At 42.1% G+C, this 17,901-nt stretch overlaps 1 protein-coding gene across 16 annotated transcripts in view; it reads right to left on the minus strand.

The window, feature by feature from the left end:
• The window catches only part of RBFOX2 (RNA binding fox-1 homolog 2), a 932,501-nt gene that overhangs the window by 211,666 nt on the left and 702,934 nt on the right, over positions 1-17,901 (minus strand). For 13 of the 16 annotated variants that reach the window (XM_029590392.1, XM_029590386.1, XM_029590387.1 and 10 more), the window contains 3 exons: positions 1,104-1,164; positions 540-593; positions 281-373 (listed from right to left, as the gene is read on the minus strand). In XM_029590392.1, the coding sequence (XP_029446252.1) occupies positions 281-373; positions 540-593; positions 1,104-1,164 (208 nt within the window). The remainder of the gene's footprint in view (positions 1-280; positions 374-539; positions 594-1,103; positions 1,165-17,901) is intronic. The other 3 variants (XM_029590393.1, XM_029590389.1, XM_029590391.1) reach the window with 1 other exon arrangement.

Below are 17,901 nucleotides of genomic sequence, written 5' to 3' on the forward strand. Positions count from 1 at the left end.
AAAATTCAAATTGCCAGCAATTGTTACATGGCCTTCAGCAAGCTTGCTTCTCAAACTTGAATTGTATTCTTTAGAAAAGAGACCATGAGGTCATGTACTTTACTTTGTATAACCTGATATACAATGAGATCACTGCCTAATATCTTACAAAGAGGGGTAGGAGGGACCCAAAAACCCCCTTTCAAGTATATATTATACAGACTTAACACAAGAGGATAACAAATTCATAGTTTACTCAAGCAAAAGGAACAATACAGGGGCCAATCTTGTGATTACTTACTGAGTAAAGGAATGTACGTGTTTATGCCCCCCCGTCCCGCCAGGGGCACTGCTGCATCATTGCCTAGTGAGACATCTGCTTGAAAGCTGGATGCTGATTCCAAATTTTTTTTTTTTTAGGATAAAAATGCAAAAAAATAATAAAGGTGTTAAAAAATGCCAAAAAATCCAGAATATAGAACAGCAACACTACTGCAGTCATAGGGTAAGGTAACAAGACAACGCATATATACACTGGAAAGTGTTGAGAAGTGCTGTACCTGCATATAACTCTGGGCCATAGACTGCTCCCATGACTGGACTTAGCTTCCAACCTGCAGGGGTGAGAGAGCAATGAATGGGCAGAGTAGAAGGAAGTACAACCCAGCAGATGCCTGAGCCGGCAGACATAACACCATACAGCTGCATAGAGAAGGCAAGAACAAGGAGCTCCATACAGCCACATCATAAGGCAAACCATATCCCTGAAAGGGCAATAGTAAGAAGCATTAAGAAAAAAAACAGAGTGGGCAGATGAAAGCCACTGAGATTCATCCCCCCATTTAAGCTTTTCTTAAAGCTGAGAACCTAAGGATTCATGGATATGAATGTATTATCTTGTGCATGTACCAATACATACATACTCACAGTCTCTTACATGTGAAGATGTGGATGGCACATCATGCCATCTGCATGTATGAGAGCCTTAAATTAAAAGTAGCACATACAGACTGAGTCTTGTGTGCTGCTTTCTCTCAGTCTGCAAGTGCCCTGGCACAGTGTCGTCGGTTGCATGTGTAGGCGCTGTTCTCTATACCTTACCATTTGCAGGTGCTATGCCTTACCGTTTGCATATGGTGTGACCATCTTTTTGTTGGTCATTACTCGTGCTGTAGCATTGTTCACCTAAAAAGCAAGAGGTGGGGGGTGGGGGGGGGAAATAGTGTTATATTAAGGTAGAGGAGGCAAAATTACATTTAACACAACTTTTAAGAGAAAAAAACAAACATATAAGAACACAATGCACAGTTCAACTACTGAAACAGTTACCATGTAAAGAGCTACTGAGGCAGCAGAGGCCAGTCTTTAAACACAGTGGGTTTATTGGTCTATTTTCTCATATCCATGCTGTCAGTATCAGCCATCCTTAACAGTTCTAGCTTTCAGTCTGCTAATTCAACAAGAAAGCACTGCCTATCTTTTTGCCGGAATGGTGCAAATTTATCAGTTCAAAAGTCTAATTTTGATATTACACACAACCTGCAAAACATCTATTTTCCTTAGGACCACTATTGGCTATTAAAACTGTGGCACAGGTAAAAACAGAAATGAACTGGTTTTATATGGCTCTAACTAAATAAAATGTCACTACTTTAAAAAAGAAGATTTGACAGACTGCTTCTAGAATGCAGGCTACAATGTGAAGAATGGATATCATCATCATTACTAAATAACAATGAGGTGACTGGGATACAAGACCCGTGAGGTCACACATGAAAAGAAAATGAGCAGCTCTAAAATAAAGGTGTCACTGTCAGGATGAAGGGGAGTTAAGTATGATTTCAGCAGGCTCCAGCTTGGGCAAAGGGGATGGGCTTCAACAACAGACTATATGCTGGGCTAATGCAGGAAAAGGGAGAAGCCAGATGGAGCTCTTCCTGATATTATCACAGGGAATCATGAGTGCCATCTTCTTTTGGATCTCCTGATATGCACAATCTGCTAAGTTTGTATGTCTCCTGCATATTAATCACTATACCTTGAGTACTAGCTCTGCAGCACTCAGTTTCAGACACTATATTTGTTTCCCTTCATTTCTTTTCTTAAATAGTTCAAAATTTGGTTGTGACTAAAATTGCAATCAAAACCAGTTATAACAATCGCACACAAGAGTTTCAGTTAGCATAGGTTCAGCCTGTTAATGCATTTTATAAGCAGTAAATGCTGATCCTAGGGAAGTGGAAATGGGGAAATAAAGAAAAATATACGGTATGCTTTTATTCTTCCTCTGTCTCTTGGCTCCCTGAAAAAGCAACAGCTGTTCTGCAGAACAATCTGTGATTGGTCATTTTGAATGCAGAAGTTCTCTGATTGGTTACTCTTTAGTTCAACTCGCACCTGGGAGAAATATGAGATTTATTCAACCAATATTTTCAGTTTGAAATTTCTTCCAAAGCAGTGTACAGTAACATTAACTATCAGAACTTGTTCTGGCTAAACACTGTTCCAACTAAAATGGACTACTGTTTTAAAGCTAAACCAATTTACAGTTATTCCATTTTAGTTTTAATTTGTGCAAATTAGGGGACAGTGGTGGCAAGCATACCAAATGTATCACCTCAGACTAAGTCCAACAAGCTACAATAATTTTCCTGGAATCCTGATGAGCTGCTCTGTTTTTCTGTTTCTCTCTTTAGTACTTTTTGCATTTATGTTTTCCAGCATCTGTTTGTGATTGACAATTAGTATGTAAAACGAATCAACAGTTTTAAATAAAAGTACCCATGAAAACTAAGCATAAATATGAAACTAAAAGCTCATATTTTAGTTTAGTTTACTACCTTTCTATACTACCCTAAAGCTTACATTTTCCAAATGAGCTAAATAATGAGCAGTTAAATTACAAAATTTAGCATTCTGATGAGCGCATGCATCGGGGTTAGGGATGATGAGTTATTTTGGGCAGGCACAAAGAAACTAGCTTTCTAAGCCCTTCAGAAGTGAATGTTTTTCAATTGTTGACACTTGAGGTCACTATTCCCTAGCATATCAATTGTGATGTCATGAGCAAAGCACTGTAGTTTTAGGTAAGGATAAAACATTTTCAAATTACAAAGATATGACTTCTAGAAATGTTCGTGATGACCATCAGTAAAAGAAAACAACCAACCAAACATTCAAAAATTTATGGAAAATAAACCACATTGTGTGTGTGTATATATATATAGCATGCTTTTACAGATTCCCCTGAGGCATCAGTTGCTCTTTAACTGTGAACTGTTTAACTTAAAGTACATAAATAATTCTTACTGTGTAACTTTACATAAGAAAGAAAACGAGAGTAAACAGATATTTCTCTGCTACCCCATTTGAGAAAACTGTTTAAGGGTATGAATTGGCACATAACATTAAGTTTAGTTAGTGCATTTAATATTTTGGTGGTAACCAGGGCAATTGGTTCTCTTATTAAACCAGATAGCTTAAGCCAAACTCTGCTGAAACCTCAAAGACTTGTGAACCTACTTTTAAATATGTATTGAATAAAATATTTACATTTTAACAAGATATGTTATGAACTAATCATATGATCCTTTATGGTAATATGGGATTGTTCCTTGCTGAAGGCTATAAATGGGAGAAAAAAGAAACATGCACTTGCCATAATTCCACTAGATCCAAAAAAATACATTTTTAAAAGTACTTTTCTACTAATTTTGAGAAATCTGGGAAAACAAAAGTTGCTCACAGGTGGGTAATGTTATCCGACAAACTGGCCAGTGAAGATTTTGTCACAGCTTCTAGAAGATCTTAGCATGCTCTTGTGAACAATACATGATTTCACGGCACAGATATTGTGTGGACTCCTTCAGTTCTTTCAGTAGCTCAAAATATACAAAGGATCCATCTGTTCTTGCTGCCTTCACCTACTGCAGATAAGTAACTTTTGCTCTCTATGGACAAGCAGGATATAAAGTCCTTACGTGGGAAATCCATAGCTACAGGCTACATCCAGTGAAAAAGGGGAAAAACATTCAGAAAAACAGTGCCAACAGACAGTGTTTTTGGTAATAAGAAACCATTTTATCTTTTTTTTTTTTTTTTTAAAGGCAGCCTGGAAACAATAATGGGCCACAGAGGTGGTGGTGGGGGATAGAACTGGATTCTAAACCTCCAATAGATTTCCCCAGACAAAGTGACCAAATCTACTATCGTGCCAGGAGTCTTTATCTAAGCAATAACAGGATGTGAATGTGTGGTCTGAACTTTATATCACAACTTTGCAAATCTCTTCCATGGAGGCTGATCTCAGATGGCCCATTGATGCCACCATGGCTCTGACACTATGAGCCTCAACATAACCATCTGGAGTCGGATCCACTTCGGCATAATGGAAAGAGATGCAATATGCTACCCAATAATAAATTGTGCACTTGGCAAAAGCAATTCCAGGATTGTTGGGGTCAAAACAAGCAAAAACCAGGATGGATTTTCTAGGAGCTTCAATCCGCTCCAGGTAGAGAAGGTTAAGGTTCTTTTGCAATCCAAACTTTGCAAGGCTAGTTCACCTTTATGGACATTCAGTCTGGAAAAAAATGTTGGAAGGACGATTGAATGATTAAAGTGAAGGACTGTGCTGCGGGCTCTGAATTATTTTTTTTTTTTAGGTGTCATTTAAGATTGCAGAGCTAATTTTTTAAAGCCCCCCCCCCCATTGTGATATTGCTGCCCACTTGCATGCTGTACATTGTTTATACTCCTGCACATATCTTGAGGTCTGTATGTACACATTTGTGCTGAATGTTCTTTCCTTTAAAAGTTTATGATTAGCTGAGAATGGAGCAAGATCTTTTGCAGTTGCCGCTTTGGTTTTATGGAATGCTCTTCCAACAGAACTTCAACTTCAGGGATGTTATCAAACTTTTTTTTGAGAACAAATAACTTTTTATAATGCTTTATTTTTAAATAATGTTTTTCTTGAGATTGCACATTGTTGCTGTTTGTATTTTATGATGATGTACTCTAAGAACTAGTTTATGGATTAGCGAAATATAAATGTTGTTAAATAAGTAGGCCCAACACTGCCTTAGGCAGGAAACAAATGTGTCGTGGTCAATACAAGGTTATGAGTATCATGGTCCCCTGATGTCTTCTAAGGTTTAGCAGGGTTTTTTTCTACCAGAGGAATTGGAGGATAAGCATGCAGAGGACTCTGCCCCCAATCTAGTGAGAAGGCATCCAAGACCAGTTTGAGTCCCTCTTCTGGGGCAGACGTTCAGGACCAGAGGAGACTCAAAAAGATCTATCACAGGTGTTTTGCACTTGCAGAAGATCTGATTTACTTTCTCCTTTCCAGGAACCATTTGTGAGGTTTCAAGCTGCAACTCAATGTATTTGCTAGAACAGTGGTTCTCAACCTTTTTTTGGCCGGGACACACCTGACAGATGCTTCTCACATGCGTGACATACTGAGCATGTGACCATCATGGGGGTAAATGTAAACATGCACTCTGCATCCACAGGAATCCCCTCAACCCCCAGTAATGAATGCAGAGCAGATCTAGGGCATTACCCCGTACAACTTGCCATACAAAAAAGATATTCTGGTTCTGATGACATCTCAGTAAAAGCAAAACAAACCCCCTTTACTACCAGGCACAACAGCCTTCCTTATGAAAAGACAGTAATTTACCACTAATGCATGTTCTATTGAGAAAACAAAACAAATAAGATTGATACAAATGCCTACAGGCTAGTTAAATGCCTCACCTCGGTCACACACCCTTCACCAAGTACAGAAAAACCACAAACTATAAATATGGAGAAAGAAACTGGAATGGAAAACCAAAAAAGTCACTGCATGCAATGTAAACCTGGAGAAATGGAAAGAGAAATATAGCACCTAACAGACTCTCAGGATTTGCAATAATGCACACAAACTAACCCGCACAAAGTTACACCTGTGTTACACCTGTGTTATGGAACACACTCAAACAGTAACAACCCTATCTAAGAAATACAACTATTAAACCAGGCCCTAAACACTAATACATTTCCTATTGGGAAAACAGAATAAGCCAAGCTGCTATAGAGCCTCACACAGAAATCTTTTTCCCAATTTCTTTTGAAAACTACCAGTGCTAGTACTGCATGGGAAACAGGACTTATGGTCACATCTTCCTGGGATATTTGAAGATCGGTGGCTAGCAGCAGGGATCTTGCAGAGTTTTGAGATTCCTGAGATCGGTGTGAGCTGCCCTTTCTACAGGAACCCTTTGGAGGATTTATGGCTGTAACAAACTCCCTTACTTGTGGCATCAGGCACTGATGGGGACTGATGCAAGAGCTTTTTGCTCTTTGCCCAATATCGGTACATATGAAGCAGAATCCTTTGATATCACTGATACTGATGCATTGATAGTGTCTGGTACAGTTCCTGGGCCTTTTGATGCAGATTGGCTGGATGTACATTTCCTAAAGAGCTTCTCCTTGAACTCCAGGCAAGGATGACATCCTATAAGAGTCATCTTCCTATATGGAACACCTAGAGATATCGTGGCTGTCCTCCAGACTGAGTCTGTTATGGGGATCTGTGATAGAAATGATGTATTTGCACCAAAGATACATTTTGAAGCTGCTGGCTTTCCTTTTCTTTTGGAACATCAGCCAAAAATTTAATGAGGTGAAATCAAACTATTGAATTAATTTTTATTTAAAATACTTATATGCCGCTGTATCTGAAGTTCTATACAGTTTACAATTAAACATCCATAATAATAAATAATAAAGACTGATACCCCTCGATGCACACAGCATTCAATGAGAAATTCAAGAAAAATTAAACATGCTTAAAAAGTCTACTTACTGAACACAAGAAGGGGAATGTCAGAGGCCCCGTGACAAAAAACAAAACAAAAAAAATGAAAGTTTCTCTCAGAAAGAGTAGCATGTAACTATTTAGCCTCACAGAAAAACAAACTGAAGGGGCCCTACATGATGTCCATCATGCAGGGTGGGGCACACATGCTCAGAGCATGCTAAAAGCTATGAAGAAATTGTCACTGGCTGGACTTCGTTAGATGAAGTCACCTACATGTAAGGACTTTACATTCTGCTTATCCTTGGAGAATGAAAAAAGTCTAATAATTAGACATTGTAGTATATCAATACACATCTTACTCATATTTGCCCAAAATGTAATTTGTAGAAATAAAGGTCAATCAAATTATAGGCAGTAACTTTATAGGACTAACAATGCACTAGTGACTAGCTTTATGAGAGCTGTGTACTCTTCATCCAAATGTTATCTGAAAGAACTCTGTCTGATCTTGAAAACTCATGTGCTCAGCAATTTTTTTTTTTTTAATTGGTCCTTTAAAAGATATCACTCCAATTTTTCCTAATACCAATCCAGCTAGCTGGGTGGTCATGTTTCCTTGTTATTGGTGTTTCCTTATTTGTACCATGCATATTTGTTTTTATGATTTATGAATACTGTGTCAATTTTTTTCAAATCTATACAAAAAAAAAGTAAGATTTGTCTTATTAGTGGTATCAGAATACCAGGTGCTCATTGCTAAATCTGTAATCTTGTACCCACAATGGGCTATAGATATACTCAAAGCAACACTCTATATAACCATTTACCACTACAGGACCAAATATTACATCTAAAATAATCTTCTTCAAATCTATTTTAACTTAAATTTTATATTATATTTAAAAAAATATTTCTGTGTATCGTATGATGCAGTAAAGGAGATTGACATCTGCATATGAGTATAGTTTTTTAATCAGTATAATGAACAATGAATTGTTTATGCTTGCAATATGCTTCCTTTTAGTTATGATGGTGGGACTCCTGAGGCAGGCATTAGTGCCAGAACACTGCTGCTGTTACATGCTGTATAAGTAAACCCTGGGCAGACAGTCCCAGATAAGATCCCAAGGGTCAACACCTCATATACAGTCATTATTATAACATTCCAATGTTTTTCAATTATCTTAGTATCCAGGATTTTCTGAGTGAGGGAAAATAGATCTTCTAGGAACTGTGCATTGCTTTTTCAACAAATCCCATTTCACGGGTTTTGTAAACAGCACAAATGATCTCTTTGAAATTTAAAATGCAGTGGAAGCTATTATGGTTTCCAACATAATCTTTAGTGAAGTATAGTGTAATGATTAAGATGTTCTTTACAGCTGTGTTTCCCCAATTATGATGTTACCCACTTAGCACTTACATGCCTTCCTTCATGGTTTAGGTCAAGTCTTAAATTCCCTCCCATATGGTTGGAAATTTGAATTTATAGTCCAATGTAGATGCCTCCAAATAAACAGTCACATCTCCTACATTTCCATTAGCTCTTCTCCCATCTTCTCTTTATATTATAGTCCATGAATGATGCTGGTTGTACTTCTTTACTCCAGCTATCTTCTGCAGATATAAGGAAACCCTTGGGGGTATCTACAATTATCTTCTTTTCCCACTCTCTCTCTCTCCTTCCTTTGGACAACTATGAGTCATCCCTCCTCAAGGATGCAGATGATCCTGGGTTCCTTCTTAGTGAAGCATCTCCCTCCTCTGGATGTTAAACCAAAAAGACTGTGCCCCTAAATAATGGGGTAGCAGCAATACACAAAAGAAAATGCCTATCATCAAACAGGGAAACAAAAAACCCCAAACAACTGAGACAAGGAAAGTGCAAAAACTATCTTGGAGAAAAAGAAGGGTTCATAACAACAATCCTTAAATAAAGCGGAGTTGCTTACCTGCAACAGGTGTTCTCACAGGACAGCAGGATGTTAGTTCTCACGTGTGTGACATCATCAGGATGGAGCCCAATCACGGAACACTTTTGTCAAAGTTTCTAGAACTTTGATTGGCACCACTGAGCATGCCCAGCATGATACCAACCCTGCATCCAGCAGGGGTCCCCCTACAGTCTCGTTTGTAGTAAAGATAGAGCGAAAAATAAATTAAGAAAATGTAATGGACCCAACTCCACGGGGTGGCGGGCAGGTTCCGTGAGGACTAACATCCTGCTGTCCTGTGAGAACACCTGTTACAGGTAAGCAACTCTGCTTTCTCACAGGACAAGCAGGATGGTAGTCCTCACATGTGGGTGATTAGCAAGCTACAGGATGCTCGAATGTGATAGCCAAAATACCTAACGACGTGAAACAGGCACAACAACTGAGGTAGTTTTGGTGAATTGGGCAGCCTGATCATCTTCCTGGGTTGTAGGAAGGAGTTGGGATATTAGATGGGAAACAGGTTACGAAGGACCGCTTGGCCGAATATGGAATCCTGCCTACCAGCTTTGTCAAGGCAGTAATGAGCTGCAAAGGTATGGAGGGAGCTCCATGTGGCAGCCCTACAGGATCAGAACGGAGGTGAGCCACTGATGTTGCCATTGCTCATACAGTGTGCGCTTTAACATGATCTTGAAGAGGAAGACCTGCTTGGTGACCACAAAAGGAAATGCAATCTGATAGCCAGGTGGAAATGGTCTGTTTCCCTACCGAAATACCCAATTTGGCTTTATCGAAAGAGACAAATAATTGGGTGGATGTCCTGTGGGCTACAGTACAATCTAAATAAAAAGCAAGAGCACGTTTGCAGTCCAAGGAGTGGTGAGCTCGCTCACCTGGTTGTGAGTGAGGTCTGGGGATAAAAGGTTGGAAGAGTTATACACTGATTTAAATGAAATTCAGAGACCACCTTTGGCAGGAATTTAAGGTGAGTACGGAGTACTACGTGGTCATGAGATTAGTTGACCAACATGGTCAACTAATCTCCAACTACACCTTGATCATCGTTTACCTGTGTGAATTAATCCTGTCCTTTCTCTTCCTTCTCAGCCAAGTTCTTATCACCCTGTTATATGTAACTGCCTTTTCAGCACCATTGTTATAGTTATGTTTACTTTGCACCCCTGTTTTATGTGAACCAGCATGATGTGACTGCTGTCTCGAATGCCGGTATATAAAAATTTGAAATAAATAAATAAATAAATAAAAATAAATGAAGGAACCTAGTGTAAGGTGCATATGTAACTAATGCATGTAACTCACTGACCCTGCAAGCGGGTGTAATAACTATGAGAAAGATCACCTTCCAAATGAGATGACGAAGCTCGCAGGAATGCAAAGGCTCAAAGGGAGGCTTCATAAGTTGTGCTAGAACAACATTAAGGTCCCAGGTAGGAACTGGAGGACATAGGGGAGGTTTAAGGTGTAGTAAATTCCTCATGAAGTGAGCCATGAGCGGTTGTGTTGATATCGTGCTGTTGTCAATACCTTTGTGATAAGCCACGATAACACTAATGTGTAGTTGAATAGAGGAAGTCTGAAATCCAGATTCCGAAAGATGCCAAAGGTAAGTCCAGGAAATTTTCTAGGGAACAGGAAAAAGGGTCTATTTCCTTTGGCCCGCACCACGAGGAAAATCTTTTCCATTTTGCACAATAGGATCTCCTGGTGGAAGGCTTTCGTGAAGCTATGAGGACTTGTGAAACACTGTTGGATAGGTTTAGAGCTTGCAAATTCAAGCTTTCAACATCCAAGCTGTCAGGGATAGTGATTGGAGGTTGGGATGACACAGTAGACTGTTGTTCTGAGTTATTAGCATTGGGTCTGTGCCCAGGCGAATGGGACGCTGAACCGATAGGTCACGAAGGATGGGAAACCATACCTGACGCGGCCAGTGAGGGGCTATGAGAATCATTGTTCCCTTGGCCTGCCGTAACCTCATGAGAGTCTTGCTGATTAGTGGAAGTGGAGGGTAAGCATAGAAGAGACCCATTGACCACGAGTGTGCGAAGGCATCCCATGGGGGAGCTTCGTGGCTGTGGTGCAGAGAGTAGAAAGTTGTTACTTTACAGTTGTGTATTGATGCAAATAGGTCCACTTGCAGATGGCCCCACTGGTGAAATATACAGTCTGCTACCGTGGGGTTCAGGGACCATTCGTGGGGATGAAAAGTACAGCTGAGATTGTCCGCCATCATGTTGTCCACCCCTGCTAGATAAGTCGCCTTCAGCAATATAGAGTGGGAGAGAGCCCAGGCCCAGATTTGCGCTGTCTCCTGACACAGTAGATGAGATCCTGTGCCCCCTTGTTTGTTTAGATACCACATTGCAACCTGTCTGTATGTATGAGGACCTCTTTGTTTGACAGGCAATCCTGAAAAGCAGAGAGGGCATATCGAATTGCACAGAGTTCTGGAAAATTTATCTGATGGTTCGACTCCGCCTTGGTCCATAAACCCTGGGTCTGGCGATTGTGGATGTGAGCTCCCCAACCCAGGGTAGATGCATCTGTGGTTAGAATAATTTGGGATTGTGGAGGTTGGAAAGGTAGTCCTAGAAGGAGATTGGACTCCTGTATCCACCAATTTAGGGAGAGACGTAACTGATTGCTGACGTGGATAATGTGAGACATCTTTTGACTTGACTGGGACCATTGGGATTTTAAAGTCCATTGAGACACTCTCATGGCTAAGCGAGCCATGGGAGTTGCATGAACTGTGGACGCCATGTGGCCAAGTAAGGTCAAGAGGTGACGAGCCGTAGTGGTCTAGCGAGATTGAAGGATTCTTGCCATGATGGATTATGATCATGCTCTGGACTGTGGGAGGAACGCTTTTTGCATGGAGAGTGTCGAGATCTGCTCCTATGAACGAAATTTTTTGAGATGGAGTCAGATTGGATTTGGGGTAGTTGATAAGGAACCCCAGTGATTGGAGCAGATCGATTGTGCAACGGAGTGACTGAGATGCTCCCCTTTGAGTCAGAGCTCTTATAAGCCAATCGTCCAGGTATGGATAGATGTGGACATTGTTTTTCCTTAAATGGGCTGCTACAACTGCCAGGCATTTTGTGAAAACCCTTAGGGCTAATGCCAGTCCGAATGGTAGCACACGGTACTGAAAAGGAGACTGTCCTACTATGAATCTTATGTATTTGCGATGAGGCGGGTATATCGCGATGTGTACGTAAGCCAATCTGTTCTTTGAATAAGTGAGAGCAAGGTTCCTAAGGTTACCATTCTGAACTTTTCTTTTCTGAGATATTTGTTTAAGGCATGCAAATCCAAAATAGGACGAATGCTCCTGATTTTTTGGGATCAGGAAGTAGCAGGAGTAGAACCCCAATGCTGCCGAGGTACTGGTTCTACAGCATTGGATTGTAGAAGGGTTAAGAGTTCCGATTCGAGAAGTGGGAGTGACTGTTTGGATTTGTTGAGAGGAGGGGGATAAGCCGTTCGGCGGTACAGTGAGAAAGTTTAGATGGTACCCTTGGCTTATTTCAGAGAGTACCCACTGATCTGTCGTGATAGTATGCCATAGAGTGGAGAAGAGGAACAAGCGGCCCCCCACTGGAATGGCATGGGAAGGAAAGAGATTGGCTGTTTGCTCTCTAGAGGAGAGTCAAAAACCCAAAGCTGGCCCTGTTTGTGGGGCAGACTGGGTTTTTGGTGTTCTAGTCTGACGAGTCTGTCCTCTTTGGGGAGGTTTAGACTGTCAAGGACGAGATTGCGGTGGATAATACCTTCTGGTTTTATACTGAAACCATTGAGGATCTCGTCTGAAAGATCGCTTTGTAATGGAAGGATAATCTGGAGGAAGAGCAGACAGCTGACATAAGGTGTCGTGGTGGTCTTTTAACTGTGCAACTGTTTCTTGGGTTTTGGTACCAAATAGGTTGTCACCAGTACATGGCAGGTCTGCAAGATGATCCTGAACCTCTTGTCGCAAGTCAGAGGATTTAAGCCATGCCCAATATCGTGCATGGATGCCTGCTGCAGAAACCCTGCAGGCAGTGTCAAAGATATCGTAGACTGCTCTTATCTCATCCTTTCCAGCATCTAAACCCTTGAGGAGGATGTTGTTAAGTCCTTCCTGGTATTCATCAGGTAAAGATTCAGAATACTCTTGTACTCTCTTCCAGAGATTCCTGGAGTACTGAGTCATATATAGCTGGTATGCTGCAATGCGAGCAATGAGCACTGAGCTATGGAAGACCCTTCTTCCGAAGGCGTCTAAGGATTTCTGTTCCTTACCTGGAGGTGCTGATGAATGAGGTCTGGCCTTTTTAGATTTCTTTTGGGCCGACTCCACAACTACTGACTGGTGAGGTAGTTGAGATTTTTGGAAACCTGGGGCTGACTGTACCAAATAGATAGCATCAGCTTTCCTATTCACAGGAGAAACTGAGCCAGGATGCTCCCAGTTACAGTTTAAAAGGTCCAGTAGTACCTCATGAACAGGAACTGCCATGACCTCCTTGGGTGCATCAACAAATTGTAGTACTTCAAGCATTTTATGCCTAGCATCCTCTTCTGTTTGCAAATCAAAGGGAATTGTCTCGGACATTTCCTTAATGAAATTTGCAAAAATCAAGTCTTCAGGTGGGGAAAGTCGACGTTCAACTGGAGGTTCATCTCTCTAACAGACCACCTCATCATGGGATTGGACAAAGGACAATCATTCCTACTAATCCTCCTCGACCTCTTGGCGGCCTTCAACACCGTAAACCATTCCCATCCTCCTCCACTGACTATCTGACATCGGAAATAACAGGAACCACCTTCAAATGGTTCAAATCATTTCTCAGTAACAGAGGTTACAAAGTCAGAATCAACAATAAAGAGTCCCCTCACATTAATTCATCACTAGGAGTTCCCCAGGGCACCTCCTTGTCCCCCACTCTCTTCAATATATATCTCCTTCCCCTATGCAAGCTAACAAATCTAAACTAAAACAACTTCCTTTATGCAGACGACATGCAAATCCTGATCCCCATACAGAATCCATCACAAAAACATTCAAATACTGGGAGAATTGCCTCCAAGAGATTAACCTCCTCCCTCACTAACCTAAACCTAATACTCAACTCAGCTAAGACTGAACTCCTCCCTCACCTCCCCGGACAATAACGCTCCCCCTCAAATGTCACTCACTACCACCTTCGTCACCCAAACAAGAGACCTGGGAGTACTAATAGACAACCGCATGAATTTAAAACATTCATCAACCACACAACCAAGGACTGCTTCTATAAACTGCAGGTTCTAAAAAGAATAAACCACTCCTACACTTTCAAGATTTCAGAACTGTCCTCCAAGCTGTTCTATTCTCCAAGATAGACTACTGCAACTCTATCTTGCTAGGTCTCCCCACTGCCTCCATCAAACCCCTTCAAGATGCTTCAAAACGCGGCGGGCCAGAATCTTAAACATGCGCAGAAGAGATCACATCACACCCATCCTCAGAAATTTACACTGGCTACCAATCAGTTTCAGAATTCTACACAAGTCCCTGACCATTATCCACAAAACCATCCATAACCAAACCCCTCTTGACCTTCAACTCCCGCTTAAAATGCACACCTCAACCAGACCCATCAGAGAAGCCTACAGAGGATCCTTGCACGCCCCCCTACTAAACCCACTCATCATCTAGCGAATAGAGAACAGGCCTTCGCCACAGCAGGACCAACCATTTGGAATGCTATTCCTACTGAACTCAGACAAGAACCCTGCCTGTTGATATTTAGAAAAAGGCTTAAGACTTGGTTATTTAAACAGGCCTTTCCCTAAATCATCGTTCCGCCATAGCTATCATCACAGATCATTCAGCACACTGCAAATATTTGCTTCTGTCATTGAGTTACTGTCTGCTTTGTCTTCTTCCCCCAGTTCCATTCCCCTGTTTTATTGTAACTTTTTGCCTCTCTTCTCTGGTTTAATAATATTTAAGGTTATGGTGTTTTTCACCCTGGTTCTCTGTAAACCGACATGATATATTGTATCATGAATGCCGGTATAAAAAAGCACTAAATAAATAAATAAAATAAGATCATCTGAACCGTCAGTGTCAGAAGAATCAACCCCCCATGGATTAAAAGGGTGGTCAACGGCACCTCCAGGACCTTGAGGTTGGTGTGGAGGTGGAAATCCAGCCCGGATCTAGAGGTGGCACAGATGAATTCGAGGGGGGTAACCGATGGAAGTCGAGGTGGCATCGAAGATGGTGAGGGCATCGATGGCATCGGTGTTTTCGAAGGCCAGTGCGATGGTACGACGTCCGATGGTCCTGGTGTTGGTTCGGCAATCGGCCGGTCTAGTTCCTCGTCAGAGGATAAAGGTATCGGCACCTGTGGCTTCGTGGAGGCCGATGGCACGGCTGGAACCAACAGGAAGAGTACCGATTAACGAGTCCAATCTATCTAGAAGAGGAGCTAGCATCATCGATGTGGGATCAAGGCAATCGGCATGGGGGACCGGTGCCGATGTAGACTGGAATGATCGTAAAGCCTGAAGCACCGCCTCTTGGATAATCCTGTCCAATTCCGCCCAAGAAGCCAGCATTGGGGCACAGCTACTGAGGGTGGAGGCTCGGAAGGCGTAGCCGGAGGTTCCACCGATGGCGGTGAAGTTCAGGATCCTGGCACCAATACCGGTGGGGAACGCCTCGGTGCCCCGAGTCCAGACGGGGATGGGGCCTCATCTCCTTGGGGCTTTTTGGTCGGTGGCTCCGTTACCGATGTCTATGGCTTTCCGATTCCTACATTGGAGGAGACACTTCGTTGATGATTGTGTCAATGCTTCTCTCGATGATCGGTCCGCTGTTTGTCTGGCAGCAAAGTTTAAGACATCGATGCTTTGGACCGGGAAGAAGAAGGTGAGGGGACATCACTGGTGGATTTTTGTCATTTAGGCTTCCGGTGGCGACATAGTCTTCGAGGATAGAGGGTTTTGACTCTATGCTAGTTTTGTAGAATTCGATGGAGAGACCTTAAAAAGGAGTTCCATCTTCTCCAAACGGGCCCTCCGGCCTTTTGGAGTCATTTGTGAACAGCTTGTACACTGCTGCACGTCATGAACAGGTCCAAGACAGAGTATGCACACGTCATGCGGGTCTGTGATAGACATAGTTCTTAGACACTCGGGACACTTACGGAAACCTGGTGGCCATGATTTTTGAAAAAATAAACGGTTTGCGCGGTTGATGACCATCGGACACCGTGAGAGAAAAACGTCCGGGAACCGACTGAAAAACGATGGGAAGAAACTTACCAGCATCGATGATGGTCGGCGGTTGATGGGGGGACCACCGGGATAGGGAAAAATACAAATTTAAATTTAATTTCCGTAAGGAAAATTTCAGGCCGATACAGTACAGTGCGCTTCGGTGGAGCGCACCGTTAACCTGCATTTGGACGCGCGTTTTCGACGCACTAGCTTTACCCCTTATTCAGTAAGGGGTAATAGCGCGTCGAAAACGCGCGTCCAACCCCCCCCCCCCCCCCCCGAGACTAATAGCGCCCGCAACATGCAAATGCAGGTTGATGGCCCTATTAGTCATCCCCGCGCAATACAGAAAGTAAAATATGCAGCCAAGTTGCACATTTTACTTTCAGAAATTAGCGCCTACCCAAAGGTAGGTGCTAATTTCTGCTGGCACCGGGAAAGTGCACAGAAAAGCAGTAAAAACTGCTTTTCTGTGCACCCTCCGACTTAATATCATGGCGATATAAAGTCGGAGGTCCCAAAAGTTAAAAATAGTCAAAAAAATAAAAAATGTAAAATTGGCCCGCGGCTTGAAACCCGGATGCTCAGTTTTGCTGGCATCCAGTTTCCGAACCCATGGCTGTCAGCGGGTTTGAGAATAGACGCCGGCAAAATTGAGCGTCGGCTGTCAAACTCGCTGACAGCCGTCTCTTTTTACCGCGGGCCATAATTTGCATAGGCCACCCTCCTGAATCGTGCGCCCAGGAGAGTGGCCTGGGCGCTCGCCCGCAACTTTTTCTGTATCGGCCTGTTTGTGAGGTAAATTCACAGAGCTCCAATATCCGTGAGGCTACTGCTGCGTGGAAAAAAAGAGACTGAAGGGGGACCCCTGCTGGATGCAGGGTTGGTATCATGCTGGGCATTGCTCAGTGGTGCCAGTCAAAGTTCTAGAAACTTTGACAAAAGTGTTCCGTGTATTGGGGGTCCATCCTGATGATGTCACACACGTGAGGACTACCATCTTGCTTGTCCTGTGAGAAGGAAAGCTCTTTGGCTTCCACTTCTGAACCAGGACTCAATCCACGAGTCCCCGAAGGGTTTTACCCCTTAAACTAAATACAGCAATGGACAGTGATGACATGCTGTTCCTGAAAGGGTAACACAAACTTCCACATGGTAAAAATAGTGGCAATGATTCATAACGGCACAGGGGCTTATCATTTACCCTCCTCCATATGGGGAGGAAACTACTTACCTACACTGTTTGTACCTCCCTAAAACATGAGTTGGACCATTCCTTCATGGTACACAACAATGGCTTGCAAAAGTATTTGACCCCCCTAAAAGGTCAGCAGATTGTGTAGATTACAAATGACACACAGAATGTTTCAGACAGTATGATATTGTAAACCAGTATGCTCTTAAGCAATTTGACAAAGTCATAATTTATTTCTTTGTATTTTTTGAAAAATAAAATTAACTGAAAAAAAAAATGCTGCTTGCATAAGTATTCAACACCTTCAGACTAGTACTTAATAGAACCACCTTTCACTGCAATAACAGCTTTAAGTCTGTTGGTGTAAGTTTCTACATTTGCACACTGTTTGGGAGTGATTTTTTGCCCATCTTCCTAGAAGATTTGCTTCAGGTGTTCAGATGATTCTTATGGACTGCAATTTTCAAATAGTGCCACAATTTGGATTGAGATCTGGACTTTGAATTGGCCAATTGTAGAGCATTCACCTTTTTGTTGTCCACCACTCCTGTGTTGCTTTGGCTTTCTGCTTGGGATCACTTGTCCTGCTGAAGTTGAACTTTCTTCCAAGTTTGTTTTTTTAGCAGACTGAAGCAGGTTGTCTTCCAATATCTCCCTGTATGTTACACCATCTATCCGTCCTTCAATTTAAC

Source organism: Rhinatrema bivittatum, chromosome 2, assembly GCF_901001135.1.
Source record: "Rhinatrema bivittatum chromosome 2, aRhiBiv1.1, whole genome shotgun sequence".
In the NCBI taxonomy this organism is placed as follows: domain Eukaryota; kingdom Metazoa; phylum Chordata; class Amphibia; order Gymnophiona; family Rhinatrematidae; genus Rhinatrema; species Rhinatrema bivittatum.